This window comes from Erpetoichthys calabaricus, chromosome 6 (assembly GCF_900747795.2).
Source record: "Erpetoichthys calabaricus chromosome 6, fErpCal1.3, whole genome shotgun sequence".
NCBI classification, from domain to species: domain Eukaryota; kingdom Metazoa; phylum Chordata; class Cladistia; order Polypteriformes; family Polypteridae; genus Erpetoichthys; species Erpetoichthys calabaricus.
Genome location: NC_041399.2, coordinates 71,011,499 through 71,035,507, shown reverse-complemented (window position 1 = coordinate 71,035,507; position 24,009 = coordinate 71,011,499). Strand labels below are relative to the sequence as shown.

Sequence of the window (24,009 nt, the reverse complement as noted above, 5' to 3'; positions counted from 1 at the left end):
ACATTTTTTCCCTTAAAGGGAGCTATGATAATTAGAAAAAAAAGTAAAGGGATCAATCTCAGGAATGCGTCATTCAAAAAACATTACACTACATCTTGATTTTTACCCACCACTGAGGAGGACTGTGTTAAATTTGAGAAAGCCAACAAGGAAGCCATACATGTATACTCCTTCTACTCAGGCAAAAGCAGCAAGCACTAACATGCTCCTTTCTCAAAGAAGCACAGAATCCAGGTATGTAAAGAACAGGTAAGTAGATAGAAAATAATTTTTTCAGTTGTTTATTGGCTTTGTGATGACCACTGTAAGCACTGCTATCAGACTTACAGTGTGCAGTTCAAGTTGTGCGTGTGTAGTCTGTGTATTCTCTCTGTATTATAGTGACTTGCCTATTTTCACCTCAAAGGCATCTAAGCTTGTGATATTGCCATTTCAGTATTGGCAATTCAAAGGCAATGTGGTCTTTTTTATAGTGTTTAAATCTATATTGCTGCATTTTGTCAGATGATAACAATATTGGAGGATGTCACGGTGATGTAATGCCAAATGAGAAAGGCTAGGTACCAACATCCTATTGCTTGATTTGTTCTGACGAGAAAGGTACAGGAACTTACATGATGCTTAAGTAATCAGTAAAAAAGGGACAGACGATAGTTAGAAAAGTTAATGATGACTTTAGCAGTAATTCTGGTACGGCCTCACAAGAATTTTCACGCCAAAATGCCACAGTGTACAAGACATTTTCATGCTGATTATGTCTCAAGATGAAAGGTAGCAACATTGCTTTTTTTATTTTTTTTTTGCATGACTCGCACTCATCTACTGTATAAGACTAATTCTGCTCTTTGTAGGTATGGAAACAGGCGCCCACCCGAGATGTGAATGTAGCTCTTTTGCAGCGTGCATACTGTTCAAACCCAGCAACACACACATCTGTTGCAGTTTAGGTCTCACCAATCAAACTGAGAACACACCAATGTACTAACAAAGAAAGGAACCCAGGCCAGAAAGAAATAAGGTGCAAATATAAAGGCAGACAGTTGTTAGATCCACTGTGCCACGTGATGCTCCTTAGAACATTCTTATGAAAACTGATTCCTTACAAAAAATAACTGCCTCATACATTTCACATAGTGCAGTTTATTTGGTCCCACAGAATGTAGCACTTGTAAGAAAATAAAAATCATAATAATAAAAATGACATTAAATAATGAAAGTGCTGATGTTGTTAAAATGACTGCTCTGTGCTACAGTATTATTAAAACTGATAAATCCAAAACATCTCAAAAGGTTAGAATGCAGAATGCTGGTGATAATAAAAAAATGTCCAATTAACAGTTCAGTAAATATCATTGAATTTGTTACTGAAAACATGAAACTGTCATTTGGGATTGATGTTCATTTAATGAACAAAACTAATTTAGTTGCATCAAAAAATAAGACAGACTAGAGTACTAAAATACTGTGAAGCAGAAAAGACATAGCAGGCAAAAATGGGGTCAACTTTCCAACTGGGAGTATGTGCTCAAGTAGGCCACCATTTAAATAACAGGACACCCGCTCACACTGACTGGGCCGTAGATTTCTGTAATCTTTGATAAAGGTTTGTGGATGCTATTGAGTTTCACATTTTGTAAGCAGCCTTGGAATGAAGTGTGGACTGGCAGTTTGGGGTTGATTACTCGGCCTGTAAAGACAAAAAAGAAAAAGGTGAAACAAATCATTCATTTGGCTTGTCTTTTCCAAAATCATGGTTGAAATGAGGTGTCATGTGAAATAATGTACAAAGATAAATTTCACCTTTAACTAATAGACAATTGTTTTATTATAAATATGTTTATTCTTTCTACAGAAAATAATTACAGTAATTTGAACCTTCATATAATAAAGCCATACTAGTCAGCCACAGTAGAAGAAATCAGTGCCTACCTGAGATTCCTCCAATATAAAGTGGATCTTTAGTGTCTGTAGACAGGGAAGACGATGGTCCCACTGTGTGATTGCGCTCCGTGTCCACATCCAACTGTACAACATTATTTCTTTTGATCACTGCATTAAAATAATTAATTTTTAGATATACTATTAATTCCAAAGTTGGCTTTTTCACATTTCCTTATCTTTGTTATGAATATTATTATCATATATATTATTATTACATTGTTTAATTCTTCTGCACAGTTTCTGCTACTTGAGTATATGGTTGTATTTGATGGTCTTTTGAGCACAGGTGTGTTGTATGAGGACACTGTGTGTGTATTCACTGTATATACCATATACTGCACTGTATAGTATATAATAACAGAGCAAAGGAGTGGACCTGTTGTATTAGGTTTACGATGTTCATGTCGAATGTCTCCAAAACAATGAGCATGCCCTAAACGCCAAAACAATTTACAACTCACCTCGTCTCTTCTCTACACTCACTTGTGATGATCGTGGGCCTCACTGTGGCCAATTTGTCGCAATTCCTTCTCCAATATGCAAATGACTCCTGTCTACTTGGCCGGTTTGCTGCACACAGTCTCTCCTAACTTCCTCTAGCTGTGCAGATTCTTCTTGATCCTCACACCAATACTTCCACTCTTCCATCCAACTCCTATCATCTACCCAGATGTTCTCTTCACACAGGCTCCTCCATTCATCTCCTGCTACTGGAAATGACAGATGACTGTGTAATCATAGCGCTTGTATTTATAGCTTATGTGCTGTGTGGTGCTCAGTTCTTGGACAGTGCCCTCTGAAAAGCTGTGGAACAGGGGGGCAGCCCTCTAGAGCAGAGGTTCTCAAGTTCAATCCTGGGGTACCACTGTGGCTACAGGTTTTCATTCCAACCAGACCCATAAATCACAAGGCCAGTCTATCTTCTAGTTGATTTCATTGTTTAGTTAGCTTGCCTTTTTTCTTCTGTTAATTTTGCATTCAGAAAATAGTTCCAGTTTGATACTTACATGTAAAAGAACTTAACATATTTGTATTTTTGCTATAGCTTTAAATGCTTAACTTTCTTTTACCATATTGTTGTTAATTCACCATCCTCTGCTGAGTTTTCTCCTTTGATTGTATCCAAATACTGGTGATTAAGAACAAATGGTGCTTGTGCTATTTAATAAGCTTGGTGGTTACTATCTGACTGAGCAAGAGCTGGGTTGCGACAGCAGTAGCTAATCAGAATTCCATGATAATATAGAATTAATCAGGACACAAACATTTCAAAGCAACATTTGCTGTTTGAGTTTTTAAAATGGCATGAATTGTGTTAAATTACACAACACAACCTAGACACTTCTTTACCCTCTCACACATCATCTGTTTCTCCGGCTGTAACATGGTATTACAATTCCTATGGATCTTTCCACAATGAACAAACCTGCATGTCAGAAAAATTTACAAACATACCCAGTCACAACAGTAACTAGAAAATGTAAATGTAAATGTTTCTCATCAAAAGTGTAAAGGCACATTCCCCCATCTGGTGTATGAATATTGTAGCTCACATCACTTAAATCTTGTGAACGACTTGTTGTGTGATAAATGCACCCATACCACGAAATTGTATGGAACAAAGTCATCCTGAGTTCATGTGTCAATTATTTAAGGAGGCTGGCATGTCACAAAATTTGCATTCTTGTGTACTTCATGAATTGCAGGCTACTTTTTGATGTATCTCCCAGTATACTGTATAATAGTTCAGCAGGGAACATGCTGGGATACCACTGTAAAGAAATGTAAGGGTTTAGATGTAACAAAGTCTGTTCTGTTTTCCTTTTGGAAGAAGCTGGAAATGTGAGAGTCCAAACACATCCAGGAGGGCCTCTAGATGTACCACAGAGCCAGTCCATCCATACAGGGCAAAAAAAAAGGACTACCCTCTCTTTAGGCGCAGAGTCCAAGAAGAATATGAAAGAACTTGGCGAACAAAATGAGAAGAGTTCATTGAATACCACTGACATAAGAATAAGTCTCCCTGAGAGGATTTACCAGATATTGTTATTATATACAGGTAAATAAAAGAGAATATCCCTGTTAGGCTAACTGGGTATGGACTTTGTTATATTTTATTGACTGACTGGAATTCATTTAATTAAAAGCAGTAAGGGAAACACACTGAAGATAACTGAGAAATGGAAAAAGAAAATGTAGTTTAGCATATCTGAAAAAAATAATGATTTTCTTGTCTATTTATTTAATTCCCCCTAGCGGTCACAATATTATAGTTCTGAATTTCAAATATTTGGACAGGTGTAGTTTTATGGGTATATTGATAAAAGTGTAGCTACATCATGATATGAATCTCCAGGCCAGTTACTGTCTGTGAGAAGTCTGCATGTTCTCACTGTGTCTGAGTTTTTCTCCCACATGTAGGTGAACCAATGATTCCGAATTGTATTGTAATGTGCAAAAGTGGCCCCAGCAATGCCCACTTGGGATAAGACTGTTACACTGTCTAGTTCCTGCCTTATGCCCAGTGGTGCCAGACTCCAGACACCCAACCTCCCCCAAGGTCTCTAATTGGATATAGCAAGTTTGAGACTATTATATTATTTCATTACTTGTTTAAATTCTATGTATGAATTAAAAATAAGAAAGACATTTCTATGAATGAATTAAAAATAACAAAGATTTTCCTCTTTAACATAGCACAACATGATATGGTGCACTTGTGGCATTGCAACACATAAGGAAATTTTTAAGAAGCCCCAAATTATAAAAAGAGTACAATTACTCTTAATATCAAGTACACAACAGAGGGGAGCACAAAGGAGAACTCAAATAAACAAATGGAACCTGCTTAATCCAGGAGGATGAAGTTTATACTGGCAGCAAAGGGGGCAAGGTAGGGACAGATATGGATCTGGTGCCAGTCCATCACTGGGCACATTTACACACATACCCACACTCACTCAAAATATAGAATACCCAAGCAGATTCAGAATGAACTTGTGAACTCTGTACAGACATCATTTGGGCCTAGAGTCAATCCAGGGCTCTGCCACAGTGAGGTACAGACTTATGAATTCAAAATTGATTGAAGATGTTGATAAATTTAATCCTAGTTCCACTATAAAGACAGGAGGAGTTGCACTCAGGTATTCTATAAATAAAAAATGAACTAATGTATACTTAAACCAAATGAAGGTATTTAGATCACACAGTGTTCCCTCTGTTTATTCAGAGAAGAGAGACGGAATAATATAGCTCAAAATATAATGCAACAATTACTCAAAAGAAACAACATTAAAGTACCTGCTATTCTGTGAAATGTGCCATCACAAAGTGGCTGAAGAGGTGTGACAGAGGTATTGAAGGCACCAGCCCCATTATCCACTTGAACAATCACCTGAAAGGAAAGATTTAGGAGTATTTCATTGTAGATGCACTTAAATTGTGTTTATTTAGCATGCAGACACAGGCAGATGAAGAACAATTTCCTTAATGTCCAGAGCACTTGCAGGCTGTCATTAGCTGCCACTTCAGCTAGTCTCAACTATAAACCAGTCAATTGATATTACTCATAAAGATAGCGTTTCTCTGATAGTAAAAGTTACCAATTTTATGATACTGAATAGACAATATGGTTATTTATTTTCAATTTTAGTTAACAAAGAGTAGCTAAATATCCATTTTACACTATACCGAGCTAATACTGGATGTACCGTATATGCTGTGCACACTATAGTTTCTTTATAAAATAAGAAAACAGTATTGATCTATTTATTGATTTTTTTTTTTAATGGATAATGATGAGAATAGGAAAAAATACATCCAGGTGTGAATATATTAACAGTAAAAGAGGCAGCATGGTGTCGAAGAGATTAGCATTCGAGGATTCATACAGATATGACTCGACAAAGACAACGATAAATGAAAAAATCAGTACACATTTATCCTGTTGATGATATATCATTACAATATTGAGGGCAAATACAGTATTAGAATATTTTTTGTATTTATTGCTTCTTGTACAGGGTGAGAGTTTGTGCAGTAGCTGTAATTTGTGTGATATGCAATGTATTAGAAAGAAAAAAAGTCATTTTATTTGTACATACTACAGCTGGAAATCGATTTAAAAAAATTAATTAATCACATAAATGTATGTAATTAATTGCATCTAACATTGAAACATATAATTATAAAATTAATACATAAATTATAAAATAAATATACACTGAATGAAAATTTAATATAGAATCAACACAAAGGAAAAATTAATGGCATAGTTTAAACTTAAACAATTACCTTAAACCTGAACTTTTAATGAAATACTACCTGAGAAAGTACAACCTGACAAAAGTTGAAAAGAAGGCAATAACAAAACGAGGCCAATGTATTAATTATCAAATTGGCATAGCATTTGAGACACAAAAGTGTCAAAGTAAAAATTAAACAATTGAAATGACTGTTGACTTTGAATGCACTGCTGAAGACTGATTTAATTACAAGAATATGGATTTCTTAAATGGGCATACATTAAAATTACTAAATACAATCCTCAATTGTTCACCACCATCAATGATTCGATGATTACACTCTACACAAGTGTTTTTCAACCGGTAAGCTGTGGAAATAACAGTGTAGTGCCCCTGAGTTATAGCCTGAGAGAGACATGCTCCTCAGGTGGGCGAGACCTGTCTGAGGAGGACAGGACTACCTGGAGAAGTTAAATAAAAGCAGCTCCGTGACTGCTGTTGTAGACAGTTTAGTGAGTATATACATTGAATGCTTTTGTGGTAGGTAGAATTGTGCCCTGGAATTTTTTGGGTTACAAAATGTGTGCCACCACAGAAAAATTGTTGCAAAACATTGCTCTACCTACACCTTTGCTCTTAGCATGCCAAAAAAGACCTCCATAGCTGCTATCTCAATCTCAAATAAAAACTGACACTGTGCATTACTTGGATGGTTATGTTGCGTTCTTTGCATACATTATTGAATTACTGCAAACTGGAATAATGGGTAGGGATAGTCGTTACACTACTATTTTGTAGAATTTTGTCTTTATATTAGGGTAGTCAACACTATAAGCTGGTGACAGACTAGAGAGATAAATACAGAGGTACAAAAGAGTTACTTTGGTTTTAGTGCCACGCAAAGATAACTTATTTACTGCTTATGTGATATGACAAGATTCAAATTTCTTACAGAAACATAAAATGAAAAGAGAAAGCGTAATTTTTACCTTTGCAACTATTCTCTAGCATTGCACCAGAACTGCCATAAACCCCCACCACCCCCTTTCCTCCCACTTCCCGCACCTATGTCAGTATGTATAAATCAAGACAACAAACACCAGTGCTACATACGTATTGTCATTTGGCATATCTTTGTGAACTGCGTAATATGAAATATTAAACCTTGTTAACATTTTTAAAGGAAGTATATATATATATATATATATATATATATATATATATATATATATATATATATATATATATATATATATATATATATATATATATATATATATATATATATGGTACTGAATGTATATGTAATTCTTCAGGTACACACTTAACTTTTTTGTATTATTGTTTCTTAATGTTTAAAAAAAAATTACATGAAAATGTCACCCTGACCAAAGCACTGCCTGAGGCGTTTGCCTCATTGCCAAACTGGATGCTACAATATTTTTTAACACGTTAAACAGGCCACATTAATCACAAAAATGAATGTGCTAACTTTCCCAGGCCTAGTACATACAGTACATAACAAAATGAAGTCCAACAGATGTCATACTGCAAATGTTTAGTAGTGCTGTTTTGTAATATCTAGTATTGTTATAATTGTATGTATATGCCTTATAAGAATAGTTTACATTTGTATTAGTATGCATCCTGTCTTTCAGGAGGCATGATTTACATTACTGATAAGAAGAGCTGTGCTTTGACACTTACCTAACCAACCACCAAACCTTTAGTGCTAAGCACTTATTCAGGATGTGAAATTTATGGCAGTGGGATTGAGGTCATACATCGAACTGGTTTGGCAAAGGTGACTTTGTTTGGACTTTACTGTACACGAGTCTATAAACCTCCACAGGAAGAACATAAACTGCTTAGCTGATATGAAACAGGGTCTGGGTCTGTTTACGACTAGCCATTCTGTATTCCTTTGGGCAAGTCATGCCAGAATAGGATTGGATGAACCAAGGGAATTGCCCACACCCATTTGTCTAGGATTTGTGATAGGAATGGTATAAGCTGGTTATTGCACCTTTCCCTCCCTGTTTTGCTATCTTGCTATGAGCAGAAGATCACCTCTATCTCTTGCCATTTCTCTATCATGAAGACAATTCTATCTTGACAGCCATATTTAGACAGGCGTGCAGCATTTTTCAATACTCCATTCAAAGGTCATGTGGTAGCAAAGGCCAAGCTAGACCAAAGGTAAGTCAAGAACTGCTTATACATGCAGGATGCACTGCTGCTTACGCTGTAATGATATTTTTGTGGCAGTCATTTTATTTTGCTTGTAATTTGGGCATATTATCTGAAACACATAATTAAATGTGTAGCTTCTTCCCCTGCCTGTTCTTTCACTCTATCTAATTGCCTGAGGTTATAGATAAAGAAGGGAAAGGGGGAGAAAGTTCTAAAATATGGTATGTGACCACAGTCTAGTAAGTGTATGGGATTTGAGGCGTTTTGGTAAAGTCTGCATAATGTATAAAAAGGAAAATAGGATCACCAAGAATTCTATATGACAATACAGTAACAAACAGATTTTTTTCTTATAGGCAAGATTTCAGCTTTGACCTTGCAAATATAAATGATAATAAATTGTAATTTATCACAAAATTGAGTCACAACAGTTAATACTGTATATTACAAAATATTAAAAAAAAATGCAATATTATATCAAAGCCCAAGTATTGGGAGAGTGCCAGAATTGGGAGGTTCTGGCAATTCCCACCACAGCTAAGCAGATGCAGGACTCAGGATGCTGTAGCCATGGGGCAGATGTGCTAAATACTGTGCCACTGTGTCACTTAACTATATAACAGAAAACTCAAAATGCAATTATTAAATGAGTTTTTAACTGTGTTAAAATACATTGGAAAGAAAATTACTTTACTATAAGACGCTGTCAGTTACCAATACCACTGAAAAAAAATAAATAACTTAGCTTAGCAGTTATTTATTTATAGATGGTTCCTGTGATTCAGTATATTAAACGCACCTTCTTCTCTTTCCATATTTTCCATGATTACCTTCAGAATACACATATAGGTTTGAGCCCAGAAGCATTTAAGTGAGGTGACTAAATCGTCTTGTTTTATACTTTTAATTGCCTAAAAAGCAGCTAATAGTAGTTTATTCCCATCAGTCCTCACTGATTTCATAAGTATGACTACGCACATTTTGTAAAGTATGTGAATCCGCTTAAGTTGCTTCTATATTATTACATACCACCTTGATAATTTTTTTTCATCTCAAAGGGAGTATAATAAAACTTCATCAGAACTGCTTTGCCAAAGCCAGGCTCTTGTACTGTACATCTATACCTGATATTTTAAATAGTCTTATGCAGAGCATTTAAAATAGCCTTTTAGGTTTCTACTTTACATTTTTGTTATTTACTACCTAGATAAATGTGTTAGTCAGTTACTGCTGTGTACCAAGACCTTAACAGATACTTTGTTTTGTCTTAATAAGACTTAAAATGCACTTATGGCAATACTTTAAAGTAGTGTTTCCCAACCTTTGTGGTGTCACAACCCAGTTTTTCACATGGCAGTTCGTCATCCACCAGGGAGGTGGGTTTATCCCACTTAATGAACTGAGTGCAATTTTCTAAGTGCTGGGGGGTTTCATGTGATCACCAGTGCATCAGTGGAATCAAGTGCGATCATCCAGGCATTCCACTCTTGGTGAATTGAGCATGATCATCAGAGAGGGGATTGGGGAGGTCGTCAAGGATCGTCCATGGTAGTAAAACCTTAACAAAGGCTTTGTTTATTTTATCTAGCAATGCATGACTAATATGTGCACTTTAACAATCTGCTAAAGCATATGTTCTAAAGTGATATCATGAAATTCTTTAAAATACACTTGATTTATCTTTAAGAATAATTTTAGACATGTCCTCCTCACCTTTCCATTTTTCATGTACAAAGTTAGATGGTCTCCACTTTGGCTACCAATGTAGAATAAAATACCATTTAATCCACTGGGACGAATCTCAAACACCACCTCAAAACTCAAGCCAATAATAAAAGATGGATCTGCAAAGAATACAATTATTAAAACATTTGATTTTAATGAATTAAACAGTTGTAATTTTGCAGAAGAAATAAAATACTAATAAATTAAATGACAGTTCATTAAAAATTGTGCACATTGACTAACATGAATTATGAATCAATACACTCTGCACATCAAGTGACACAGAATAATTAATCTAAACAGATACATCAAACAACTGTCATTGCAGACAACCATATTTTACTTTATTGATGAATTTTAAATATGATAAAAGATCACTTGAAAACACATGAAAGGTTTCTCAGTATTTTTTTTTGTTTTCCTAAAATAACTTTCACAAAGTTTAAGATTAAAGTACAATCTACTCATGACCTGTGAGTGAAGTGCAAAGTCTCCATAAAGGTGGTGCAGCAGGTGATATTACTACCTTACAGAACATGTCACTAGTGACAGTCTTTAGCTTCCCAGATCAAGTATGTTAAGTCAAATGGTGTAGAAGTCAACCTAATTTTAGGATATTTTGACCAGTGTTTTCTTGTTATCTGAGACAGGATAGCATCCATTCTGGTGAAGGAGCCTGTCTTGTTCCCCTCGCAGCTGTGACTGCATGTCTTGCTCTTTCTCTCTCTCTCTCTGTGTCTTTTCCAAGGTCTCAACTGGATTGATTTAATAGGAAAATGAAAGGATCGATGGATGTTTATCTTGATTACACAGCTAATTTCACAGGCTTATGTGACAGAGGGCTTTGGCTGAAGGGTTATTTTTGGAATATCAAGAGCTCATAATGGGTAAAACAGTTACTGCTAATTGAGGAGTGTGGTAAATATCTAATGCAAAGCAAGATATATGCCAATGGCCCTACCTTTATAAACATAAAAGACTTCAGTTGTATATTATAAAGGAACAGAGGGGCATTTAAAATTAGTGGGCAACAGAGTGATGGAGTCATTAATATTGATGCATTACACCTCCAGGAGAATGTATTTAAATCCCAGTCTGGTGACTGCGTGTACAGAGTATGCATGTTCTGCCTCTGCATGTTCTCTGCATTCTCCTGCTTTCTGCACAATTTACAAAGATCCATTTAGTAGACGGATTTGAAAATGTAGTGTGGTCCAAAATAAATAAGTGTCAACATGTAACCTATGGCGCAGAAGTGTCCTGACCCATGCTTTAGATTTCTCAATTCTAAAAGTGGGCCTAAGTAAATTTTAAGTTAATTTAAAAATAACACAAATGGATTGAGCTATAAATAGTGTCATGACCATTTAGTAAATATTTTGTCGTCTATTTAATATGGTTGTTTAAAAAATTAATTTAATTTTCAGTATTATGGCTATCATTAAGATATGGTACTTAAAAAAAAAAGTCATACTATATTACAACTGAAAAATGACAAATATGTGAAAGTTAGTATATATGTCACCAACATTATATTTTAAAATAATCTGTATTCAAAATATTTATGTTTTCCTAATGGTAAATTATCCCATTGTGAGTGTGTAGATTTGTGCAGTATTGCACTATGATACAGAAATAATCCAGCCAGGTTCTGATGACCTAGCAAATGTATTGAAAGGATGTAGAGCATCATTTTAAGTATTTTACAGAGGCTAGCATTTAACCTAGTAAATCCAGTTTTTCAGTCTCTGAACCCACCATTCCAGTATAGGGTCAGATGGAGCTGGCAATAAAGAAACCAACCCTGTATGGAATGTCAGTCCTTCAGTCTACAAACACACTTTCATTCCCACTTTACCAATTTTCTGTTATCAAACAGCCAGGCTGCATGCTTTTGGACTATGGGAGCAAACCATCAGAACACAGAAACTTCAAATTTCACATAATGCAGCCTCTAGAGAATCAAGCCATTGGCTAAGTGCTGTGAAATGTTAACACTACTTGTTGTGCCATGACTAATGCCATAAAAGCAAGGATACATTTTAAATGATATAACATAGGATGTTACCCAAAACTGCATATGCGCTACTGCCTGCAAAGTAGGCTCCTCTTTCACTTTTGCCTTCGAAGCAAGGGGTTATTCCATGATTTACAGTTGGAGCTACCATTAGCTGACCATTCAGTTTGAAGTTTTTGAAGCACCCAGTCACGCTGTCTTTGGGAATGTGCTGAAAAGAACAAGGTTGGGACAAGCGATGAGTAAATACCTTTTTTCTTAAGTGATATAATTCTGTATTTTAGCAAATTGTTTGAGTAAAATATATTTGGCAGACAATTCTAAATAAATGAGACTAAGTATACTGTTGCATGCAATTTGGTGATAATGACAAAAATATTTATATTTTATAAATATTGTCACTCACTTGAGCTTGGGGAGTGTTTTACAAAAATACAGCAAGAGAATAGGAGTGTGACACCAGTGCTGATATATGTATTACCCAAAAGGTAGGAGAAAACCCTGGAAGAAAGTTGATGCCATTTCCGAGACACTGTGTTAATCCCTGCCCCTTCTGGTCATCCCATATTTAAATCGTCGTCCACATAGAAGTTGCTGTTCACAGACCAGTCTGAAGACTTCTTCAATTGACAAATATCCATTCTTTATATTGTGCACATTACATGATTTTCTTTTGTCATACAGATTCTGCTATTAAATGGTCAAATGGGGCATCTGTTGAGAAGATATAGTGACTGACAGACCTCCCCCCCATCCTAGAGAGGTAATGCTTACCCTCAGCTGCACCAAGAAAATGATCTCCAATTGCAAACATGTCACATATAAATATATACATACAGTATATACAGTATATATATAAGAGAGCAGGAAACATGCACCAAAACCACAAAGTGCACTTCAAAAAGTCAAAAACATGTCACTGGTCTAATATCCTTTCTTGCGACACTGTGAGGCGTCTAAAATTAGTAAAAGGTGCAACAGGCTAGGTAAAATGCAATGGGAGGAATGCACCAACTTAAAGAGGAAGAGTAAATAAAGGTAAAAAGGTGAAAAATGCAAAAAAGTCCCAAGAACCAGTTAGTTTGGCTGGGACTCCAACTATAAAAGCACTAAATGGTACAATCTGGTGAACCAAGACATTAAGATCAATGTCTGCACTGAGATGTTGGCTTCTAGAAATACTCCATTTTATTATTCATCATCTGATCTGACATTGTGTTTTTCACTGGTTCCAATCATTAACTTTTTTTATAAGAAAATTGGAAAACAAACATAAGAGGAATATCACCCTTAGCCAGTGTGGCGGAAGGCCAGGGACCTTACCTGACCAGGACGCCCTGACAATGGAGGGACCGGGGGAGATAGCTTTTTCAGGACACTCTCTTCTGCAGTCTGATAGAGGGCAGCCCCCTTGGCTTGCAGCAAGGAGCATGGAAGCTCAACCTGGCTGGGGTCCATGGTCACTGCCAGTGGGTGCCTGGACTTTTGCTGGGCCCTGTTTGGCAGAACTTCCGCCACACCAGGAAGTGCTGGCGGAAGAAGGTCTTTGGACACATGGAGTCCTTCTGGGTGTCCTATAAAAGAGGGCCAGTCGCCAGTATTCAACAGCCACAGTCAGAAGGAAGAAGGACAAAGCCTGTGTGGAGGACTGGAGGCAGAAGGACTGTGCTATAGGTGTTTATGTTATTTGTATTGTGCTGAGAAATGGGGAGCAAATTAAGAAGTGTTTCCCCACAGAGAAATAAAACTGTGTGTTGTGTGCTGGAACTTGTGTCTCTGCCTGTCTGTGTCGGGTTAGGGCAGCTGTATGCGTCCAGGCATCACACCAGGTAAACTCCTGGATTTTCAATCCTTATTTTTTACCATTTACAGAAAGCATAAGACTTTTCAGGTGTGACACTTTACAAAAACAGCAATACAAGCAGAGGTGGTAATAGGCAGAGGTTATAAAGAAGTAGGAAAAAAAAGTGTAAAGAAAATTGATTAAACTAAACAAATAAACTTGAGAATGTGTCTTTGTGGAGCCTAAAGCAATAGCATACGGTAGGTATTCCTATCAATCCACATTGTCTGAAGGTATAAAACAGAATGCATGTAATAAGGTTCTTCTTGTGAATTTCCCCTTGGGATTAATAAAGTATCTATCTATCTATCTATCTATCTATCTATCTATCTATCTATCTATCTATCTATCTATCTATCTATCTATCTATCTCTCTATCTATCTATCTATCTACTATCTATCTATCTATTCCATCCATCCATTTTATGTCAATGTCAATGTCAATTTATTTATATAGCACATTTAAAACAAACAAAGTAATGCTGTGGCCAAAGTGCTTTACAAAAATAGAACAAATTAACATAAAACATAAATAGAAATAAAATATATGAACATAAAATAAAATACATAATAAATAGAAGTAATGTTATATACATAAAAAAATAGAAATAATGTTACATAATCACAAAGAGGAAACCATCAGTATTAGTGAAGGTCACTGAATGCAAGTGAATAGAAATGAGTCTTTAATCTTGTTTTAAACAGTTCAATTGTAGACGACTCCTTTATATGATGAGGTAAAGAGTTCCACAGGCGAGGTGCAGCAGCTGCAAAGGCCCTGTCCCCCTTGGTTTTACACTTGGCACGAGGGACAACCAGAGACAGCTGACCAGAAGATCTAAGCACTCTGGATGGCTGGTGTAAAACATACAATTCGGATAAATAGGCAGGAGCAAGCCCATGTAAAGATTTAAAAACTAGCAGCAAGATTTTAAAATCAATTCGAAAACTGACAGGCAGCCAGTGTAAAGAAGCTAAAATAGGAGAGACAGAGTCCTACTTTCTTGGCCCAACCAGAAAGCGAGCGGCAGCATTTTGGACCAACTGTAACCTGTGTATCAGGGATTTGTTAATCCCAGAATACAGCGAGTTGCAGTAATCGAGGCGAGAAAAAATAAACGCATGAGTAGCTATCTCAAGATCCCTAGAAGATAAAAAAGGCTTTATCTTACCTAATAGACGAAGTTGAAAAAAGCAACTCTTGACTACAGAATTTACTTGTTTCTCAAAAGAGAGGTTACTATCAAAGGTAACACCAAGATTGCGAACTTGAAGTTTGGAAAAGACAGAGAAAGAGCCAAGAAGACCAAGACCAATTTGGGCTTTAGCTGATGGACCCACTATAAGCACCTCTGTTTATCCAAATAATGATAATCTACACATTAATATTTAATATTTAAACAACAAATGCCACAGTGAGGAAATTATGAGTACCTCTAGTGCAGAATTTTCCTTTAGAGCTGGAACTGCACCAAGGAAGATGGGAGACTGAAGTTCAAGGGCAGAAAAACGTGGAAAGGTCCCATTTTGTACTCGTAGTCCATTAATAATTAACCGCATGTTATTTTGTTCCGTGCTGAACATCACCTATAAAATTATAGGGAAAAACTTGAAATAACACATAACTATGTCTCTATGAATAAATCATCAAATCAGGGGCACCAGCACTGGCTACAATATAGTCAATAAACAACAGCTAATAATCGCTGTTTCACAAGATTTGTACCACTGATCACTTAATGAATTTAAAAACTATCCAAACAATTCCAACTTTTCTCCTTAAAAAGAGCCCAGTAATTGAACACCACATATTCTTTACCCATGGCTACATTTTAACCAAGCGCATTTGTGTGTTTCAAATGCAAGCCTGGCAACTACAAGATACCTTTGTTATTTGCCCCTCAGTTTCTTGTCTGTCTCTGATCTCTGTACTCTCTATGCCATAACTCTCCTTTCTTTAGCCTTTGTTGTTTGATTTTCTCAGCCCTGAAAACACATTGTCCCTGCCTAAAGTTTCTGCATTGTGCTACTAGTATGGCTTCTGTTCTTTCATTCTTTTTCTGCTCATGAAAGAGTCAATCACAACCATTTGTATGTCTACTACAGATTGTGCTTAAATATATTATGCTTAAATCCACATAATCCAGTTCAGGATCTTAAGCAAAATAATCTTACCCTGGGAAGCAACAACAACCAACACTGGACAATGAATCAGTGCACTGCAGGACCGTCATGTACTCACATACACAGGGCCACTTTAGAATTCTGATTAGCATAAGGCCTGCAATGGCTGGTGGGAGGATAACCAGCATACCTGGAGGGCAACCCAGACATGAGAAGAACATGTACATTTCATACAGAGTGTGGAATCTGAACGTCAGACACTGGATCAGTGATACATCAACCCTAAATGCCCATGGCTGGTAAATATCTATATGTACAATGGCATCATTTTTATACTTACTGTGTGCCACTGGCCATTGTTGTATTTTTCTTTACTGGTGATTCTACGTTTCCTTCCAAAGGAACTTAATGAATACACAAAACGCCCTTTTAGAATGAATAAGGCCAAATGAGATGTCCCAAACTGGTTTGATATGTAAAAGATCAAGCCTTCTGTGGATACTGTTCGGATGTCTAGAGAGAAATGTAACCTAAAAATATAAAGAGCAAATGAGTTGAGCACAATTGTTTTAAGCTACAGTACAATTAAAAATGGCCTTCACTTCAACATTGCAACCTTAAGTCACAGAAACCATTAATGACTAAGCAAGTCTAAGATCAGAATAAGAAAAATGAATGTACATTTCAGATACACTGCAAATAGTTAATTTATAAAAAATAGTATTCAACAGTATTTTTAAACTGAAATATTATTGCAGAACAACAAATAATAGCAATCATACATAATGAAAAATGTCTACAAATAGAAATTAAATGTTTAAGTTACCCATTTTGAAGTGAAGTGGGTTTAAAATCATATTCAAGTCGATTGAGTAAAGGTGAATCTCGTAGACTGAACGCATCTCTGACAGATTTTGGCAAAATGCAGCCTGAGGAGCTTTGTCCTGTTTTAGCATCACTTGTTCTGCTGGTAGACCCTTTTTCCATAACTTTAACCTTTATCAAAATAAAAAATAAGACACATTGGTGTGCTTTTAATAAGGTAAATTAATGAAATTTATTTTGTGCTCTGCATTGGTCATTCATGTATTTTCTGAACCTACTTATTCTAATGTGTAGTCACAGGAAGGCTGCATCCTCCTTTTCCTAGAAGATATTCTGGAAGCTTCTGGCACTAAGCTGTAAGCAGCCATAGTTAGAATGTTAGCGTATTGCAGGGCACACTCATATACAGAGCCACATCAGTGCTAGTTTAAAGTCGCCTGACACTTGCATCTTTGATATATGAGAAGAAACCACATATCAGTGTGGAATGGTGTGTAATTTCCACACAAACATCCAAGTTTTGGACTCTAATGGTGTGAGGCAGTAGTGTTAACTAATGCACCACCATGGCCGCCGTATTGTTTTTTAATTGTACTACATATGAACTGATTGTTGGCAAATATTTTGAAATGCATTTCAAGATAAAAAAATATAGTACATATACAAAATAAAAGTAGATATGCAAATATCTGATAAATATGTAAATAATAAGAAGACAGACACAAAAATTCTCTCTATTCATCCATTACTGAACCCATATAATCTACAGTACATCAGGGTCAAAAAGGCTGAAGTCCATCCCAGAAGCAGTGGGCACAAAGAAGGAATCAGTCCTGGGCATGGTGCCTGTCTGTTCCAGAACACCCTGACTCACTTACAGTGGGACAATTTAGTATTGCCTATTAACCTAACACACAAGTAAATACATTTGGAAACAGGTCAACATTTTATTTTTTTTTAATGTTAGACGTGCTTCATTTTAGGCTTCCACTTACCAAAACACATATAATTAACATCTCACAAATCCCACCATCAAAACAATCTTCTGAAACATACTGAAAAATGTGAGCAGTCAAAAAGCTTTTAAATATATAAACAATTGTAAAATATTCTTTATATTAATTGACGATGAAGAATTTCATCAATCCATCCATTCACTACCTGAATCCACTCAATCCATTACCTGGTATTAGGGACCTACAGCCTAACCTATGATGCCAGTCTTTTGGCAGGGTTTCTTAAATATGTTGTACCGGTGAGTAAACCTTCTCCCCTCCAGATAAATACCCCTTTTATGAGTGGATATTGTTATTGCCTTTTCCAAATACAAACTACATAAAGTTTTTCTACGCCCCCAAAGCTGATGTGCAAATGCCATTCTTATCTCTGTGTTTCATATAAAATGATCTTCCAGACTCTTTTATAATAGCAGGTGATATGGTGAGTAGTACTACTTACTCACCGGTCCTAGATGTAATGGAGCTTACAGGTTCTCTTTGTGTCCTTGTGGAAGTTCAGGCATCCTACCACATCTCAAAGAAATGCTCATACAAGAGTTGATGTGTTTGTGTGTGAGTGTGTTTGTTAATTGATTGTCCTGTGATCCTAAAATGGTATATGTCGGATGGATGGGGAACTGACAGAATTTTGCATAATTTAAAAGAGATAACGCACTATACAATAGCTAATTGATTTTTAAAAATCAAGCTCTCCACATTGACATAATTCCAGATCTGTTCAGTGTGCTAACGCAAATAAGGTCGAGTGGATTGGAAATCTGCCAGGTACCTCTGGGTTTGTGCTCATCCATTTTAGTATGCTGACACATAAGAATAAGAATGGAGACTGGCGCTGGATACAAAACATTTTTATTGGCATTGTGGTGAATGTGATGTGCAGCTTAAGATCCATGATGGGCATTTAAAAGCCTCAATAAATCATACAGTATTATTTACGATTATTTAGAAGTTGTGACACTGCCTTTGGGATCACATATTTGTTTTCAGTGCGTTTGCATTAATGCTTGCCTTTTTGACATGAATATTTCAAAACTGCCTTCAGGTTTGTCCAATTGTAGAAAAAGGAAGATATTTTAGAAGCCAGATTTAATGGTAGTTTGTTCAGCCATTTCAGCAGAAATCTCACAAATAAACCACATTGCCTCTGATTTTGCCAAAGATTAGTTTTACTTGTGCAGTATGATGTCCAGGAATGTGTGGGGTAGCTTGAGTTTTTTGTCTGTTTTGCAGTCTGCGTATCTTATTTGTGTGCAGTTCTTTTTCTTTTATTATTGCTCTCTTTTTTCTCACCTTTTTGCATGATCTAATTTATGGAATGTACAGTATAAGATGTGTTGAAAGCTCTTCTTATCAACATCTGGTAGTAGCAGGACTGAAGTGAGCCAAAGAGACGTGCCCTTCAAACTGAACCGTTGTCATGTGCATCATGTTAGAATAGACATGTTAGCGCTTGTGGTGGTGATGAGGTAACACCATAAAATGCAAGCTTTCAAATGATCATGAATCTTTACATCTTTTCAGAACTATCAGTCTTTGTGTTAGGACATAGAATGGAGATCATGAAGAACAAACTGATTATGTTCAGAGAAGTAATGGTAGGGTGTTAAAGGAAAACTATAGAGAAAACGGTTTCATTCTCTGGGGATCATTATTTGGTCAGCAATTATACATACACCCTGAAAAACATGATTCCAGCCTTGCACTGTTTCATATTTTTACTTGAAAATGTTATGACTTAGTACTACAAAGTGGTTGGAAGAATGGCCTAGTGGCCAACTAAATAGTCCCCTTTTCAGATTTACAAAAGGTATCAAACCTAATATTTTATAGGTTAAAGTTACAGTTTAAAGTAAACCCTTGTTACCTTTATGCACATTGTTGTACTATAAACCAAAATTACCTTTCTCTAGTGTACAGCTAATTAAAATTAAAACTTACATGTCCAATGTATGGCATGAAGAATTGATGGCTATTTTTGGGTCTATTGGGTACATGGCAGGCAACCAACCCTGGACTGAGTGCCACTTCATTGCAGCAGGGTTCAATGGTTACATTTAGTAGGCTATTAACATAACCTGTGTCTCTATTACATGAGAAACAAACTGGAATGTCCAGTGGAAAAAACATGCATATAAGAGGAAAATGTACAAACTTTATATAGAGAGGATTTGAAACATGGATCATGAAGCTATGAGTAGAAGCATTAACATCTGTGCTACTGTTCCATCAATGTTGACATGAAATTCTTCCATATCTATGGTTTTTGGAAACATGTTTAGGGTGAATATAGGTCTTAAATGAATCTATTCTATTATAATGAACTGTAACAATTCCACTTCCATGATGTGCCTTTGAAGATTTTAGGTCTTTTCAAGTCTAGCATGTGATTTATATAAATGTATACAGAGGAGAGGTGAGGCTACCATCTTTAACACAATTGCCACTCAATCTTTTGTCTTTGAAGGTCTCAGCTCTATTGGCTGAAATACTAGCAGAGACACACATTCCTTAGTTGCCGTAGTTTTTTTTTTTCAAATTTGAATAGCTTGAACACACAAAAGAAGAATTGAATAATTGTTGACTTCCATTTATGATTGTGCTTGTATAACTGTTAAAATCTTACTTATCATCGCGGTCTGGGCTGTTAAGAAACATCTCATTTTGGAGAAAAATGAAAGTATAGCTGCTCATTATCTGTGTAATCCTCATTGTAATTTCTTACCACTGCTCAGTCCCCTAAAATCAATGCCTTATTACGTTATTTCTAGTTGGAGGGGATGTCAGAATTGACATCTGCAGTTGCTGATGTCATGTTTCAGGCAGCATTTTTACCCTGGCTGGGGTTCAAAGTGGTGTTCTTGGTTGTACTGTCTAATTTTACACCATTTATTTGTATTCATGTTTCCTTTAATTATTAAGTGCATTTTCTTTGTGTTTATTTGTAATTGGTAAAAACCTAGATTATGTGTGATATGTTTTGTGGGTGGTTCCCCAAGGGGTGGGGCAACCTGCCAATCACCAACAGGAAAAGCACTTCACCTTATTGATGGGATGGCTTTCCATAGTTCTTAGCAGTTCATTTCAAATGCACTAGGGAGAGGAGAGTTTCTTGTATTTACTATGCCCTTTGGTATTGCTGTTGTGACTTCCTGGTATTTTGAACCTTTGGATTTTGTATTGGGACTTTGTTTACTGTGGATTTCCTTGCCTTTTCAGGCAATTCCTTTATGCTCATTTGAGTTTTGTGCTTTGCAAAGCCTTTTGCAGAAATAAACCTTTTATTTTATACAGATTTTCCAAGACCCTTTTCTGTGTCGTTTTGGGTTCTGACAGTATTTCCCCACCTAGAGGGCAACATTTTAAGGTGTTTTTGGGACTTGTGCATTTGGAATTCCTAAGTCACGACAGCTGATCTGATCACTCTCAGATGTCAGATTATATGAATTGTAATTTGTGAAGATGTCAAGTTGCACAGCAGTATGAAGGCTTCCCAGCACAGTTTCACATTTTGAAGACAAGCAAGCCTGCCCTTTTTCTGACAGCTAATAACGAGCTTTCTCATGAAGCCAGGGCCCGTGTGAAAGGTTCACAGGTTTGGTGGCTTCTGCCATAATCTCTGCCATTTATTTTTGCTATTCTGTCATTTTACATAAAACGTGAAACATTAGACAGATGAGCCTCTTTTGTGTTTGTGAGGTCTGAAACACCCTTGTTCCTTATTGCTTCCTGATGCATTATATACATTGTACCTCTGAGTGAGCACTTATTGGTTGTCACCTCTTACATGCATAGAAAGCCCCCACCACCAATTAATAAGACAAGTTGAGGCAAGTCGCCAACTAGTTGGACTGGGATGCTGGGTATGTCACACTACAAAACTGGTTGTCATGGGAGTGCACCATGACTACCTTTGATTTCCTAAGATTATGTAGATTACGTTTGTGGCTGAAAATCACTTGGAAGAGTTATGAACTATTGACTTAGAATGTCAGATGCTGAAAGCAACCACGATTAAGGTTATACTGCTACAGATATAGTTAGCATCATTAATGAATCTACTGTACATGTCAGGCATATATTATAAATTTGCAAACCATTTCTGTGTGTGAAACTGAAGATTTAAATCTGGGTTTTGCATTTTGCATTGACATTGGCCAGCTTTAGAGTTTCTCCCAAGTGCTGGAGTCAAGTAGCCTGCTTCAGCACCTAACTGGGTGGACCAAGAAATGGTACTTTATGCAATGCACAATGACGTAAACAATTTTATAGCAAATCACTGTGACCTTTAATGCCATACTTTGATAAGTTATGCCTACATACTGAGAAGTAAAAATTGCATTTAAGTACTTTGAAATGTAAGTAGTTTTTGACTACATTTATTATGAAAAAAAAAACAGTCATTTGTTTCAATCTGATTTGGAAGTAATTGACTATGACTTTCATCTTATAGTTTGGCTCTGGTTATGAGAAATTATATGTGCCCTCCACATATGGATTTGGGTCTGTGTCTCCTCACAGTTGTATCCCAGTTAATCAGGAAGTCATTTATTTCAGCTGGAAAGTTCCTATACACTCCAACCAACTTAACAATGTCCAATTTAAATGGGAAACATGCTTCAGTTACATTGTTTCACATTAATTTCCAAGGGTGCCAACAATTGTGCCACATGTGTTTTTGTTAAAAATATTTATTTCTTGATGAGGGCTTTGTTTTTCTTTGAATGAATTTATTTCAATTAAAAGTCAGATGTTTCTCATATTTTGAGCAGATGCAAGATGACGGTTCTTCAGCAAAAAGTGATTTTATTCTAACCCTTCTTACTAATTTTTACAAGGGGTGCCAATAATAGTGGAGGGCACTGTATAGTGATGGACAGCAGGGACTCTTACCCAGCCGCGGCGCCTTCTATAAGGAAGGATTAGGGGAAGAAACTTGCACAGGGAAATACCTCCCCTGAGACAGCAGAGGGCAACCCTCCTGGTCTGCTATGGTGCCATGGGGTTGGTGCATGGAAGCTCATCACTTCCAGTATATACAGTATATACAGTATATCGCACACACACATGTTCTTTGAATTATGATTTTAGGTTTATGTTCTGGACCTGTTATTTGATTATTGTCTTCCCCATATTGAACTTGGGCTCTCAATAAGCCCATGACCCTTCTCCTGAATCCATTCTTATTTAAATACTGCTGTCACCCATCAAAGCCGGTACATAATCTAATTAACCTAATCTAATTTTTTAAATCTAATTTTGACTATTCTAAATGAAATGACTCATATCTACAATTAGGATTTTGTCTAGTCAAAGTATAATTACAACCAACAGTATCTGAAAGAAGTCACTGGAAAACCCCCCATTGTTTTGAATATTAAAAAGAGATAGGAGATATATAAAATCTGAATTATAACTCGTCAAAATTAATCACTGATATCTACACTTTGAATTCTGGCATCTATAATATGATTCATCAAGAAATAACACAAATGGTTTTCCACAGATATATTATCCATGCCAGTGTTAAATGGATTGTCATTTGTCCTGTGATTATGTAAAACATTTATAGTTTGCTGACAAAATGGTAGACCAAAAATTAAATGCAGAAAAAATGCCGTCTTGCTTGAGCAACATAATTTTTCACTTTCACATACTTTAAAACTTAATTCTCTTTTAACTTTTAAATGCCCATTGGCAGCTGGGATTGGTTCTGCAACATATTGAAGATACACAGACAGAAAGGCAGAGTTGCCAAGTCTGTTATTTAAACAGGCAGTCTATAGACACGTTTGGATCACTGTTTAAATTTCAGTACATTGTCACTTTTTGTGCAATTTGAATATTCTCATCATGCTCATGTGTTGCTGTTTTTTTTTTTTGGTTTTTAAGCTAACCCCTGATTAAGCCCATTGGTAAACTGTGCATTGTCAGACTGACTAGGGACTCTAAACTAGACTGCACGCTATGTGACATATGCAATGGTTTTCAAATGAAGACATATTGTACATTTTGGGACATGCTACAGCATAATGTTTGATGTGCACACATCATCTTTAATCCAGAAAACTGTCTGTA

At 36.2% G+C, this 24,009-nt stretch overlaps 1 protein-coding gene across 2 annotated transcripts in view; it reads right to left on the bottom strand.

Annotated features, from left to right (window-relative positions):
* Positions 1-560: 560 nt before the first annotated feature.
* Positions 561-24,009, bottom strand: part of LOC114653392 (laminin subunit alpha-3-like) — a 403,128-nt gene continuing 379,679 nt past the window's right edge. For both annotated transcript variants that reach the window (XM_051928866.1, XM_028803680.2), the window contains exons 71-78: positions 16,917-17,086; positions 16,431-16,620; positions 15,401-15,553; positions 12,175-12,334; positions 10,095-10,225; positions 5,245-5,338; positions 1,930-2,049; positions 561-1,687 (exon numbers count right to left, since the gene is read on the bottom strand). In XM_051928866.1, coding sequence (XP_051784826.1) covers positions 1,542-1,687; positions 1,930-2,049; positions 5,245-5,338; positions 10,095-10,225; positions 12,175-12,334; positions 15,401-15,553; positions 16,431-16,620; positions 16,917-17,086 — 1,164 coding nt within the window. In that variant the 3' untranslated portion in view covers positions 561-1,541. The remainder of the gene's footprint in view (positions 1,688-1,929; positions 2,050-5,244; positions 5,339-10,094; positions 10,226-12,174; positions 12,335-15,400; positions 15,554-16,430; positions 16,621-16,916; positions 17,087-24,009) is intronic.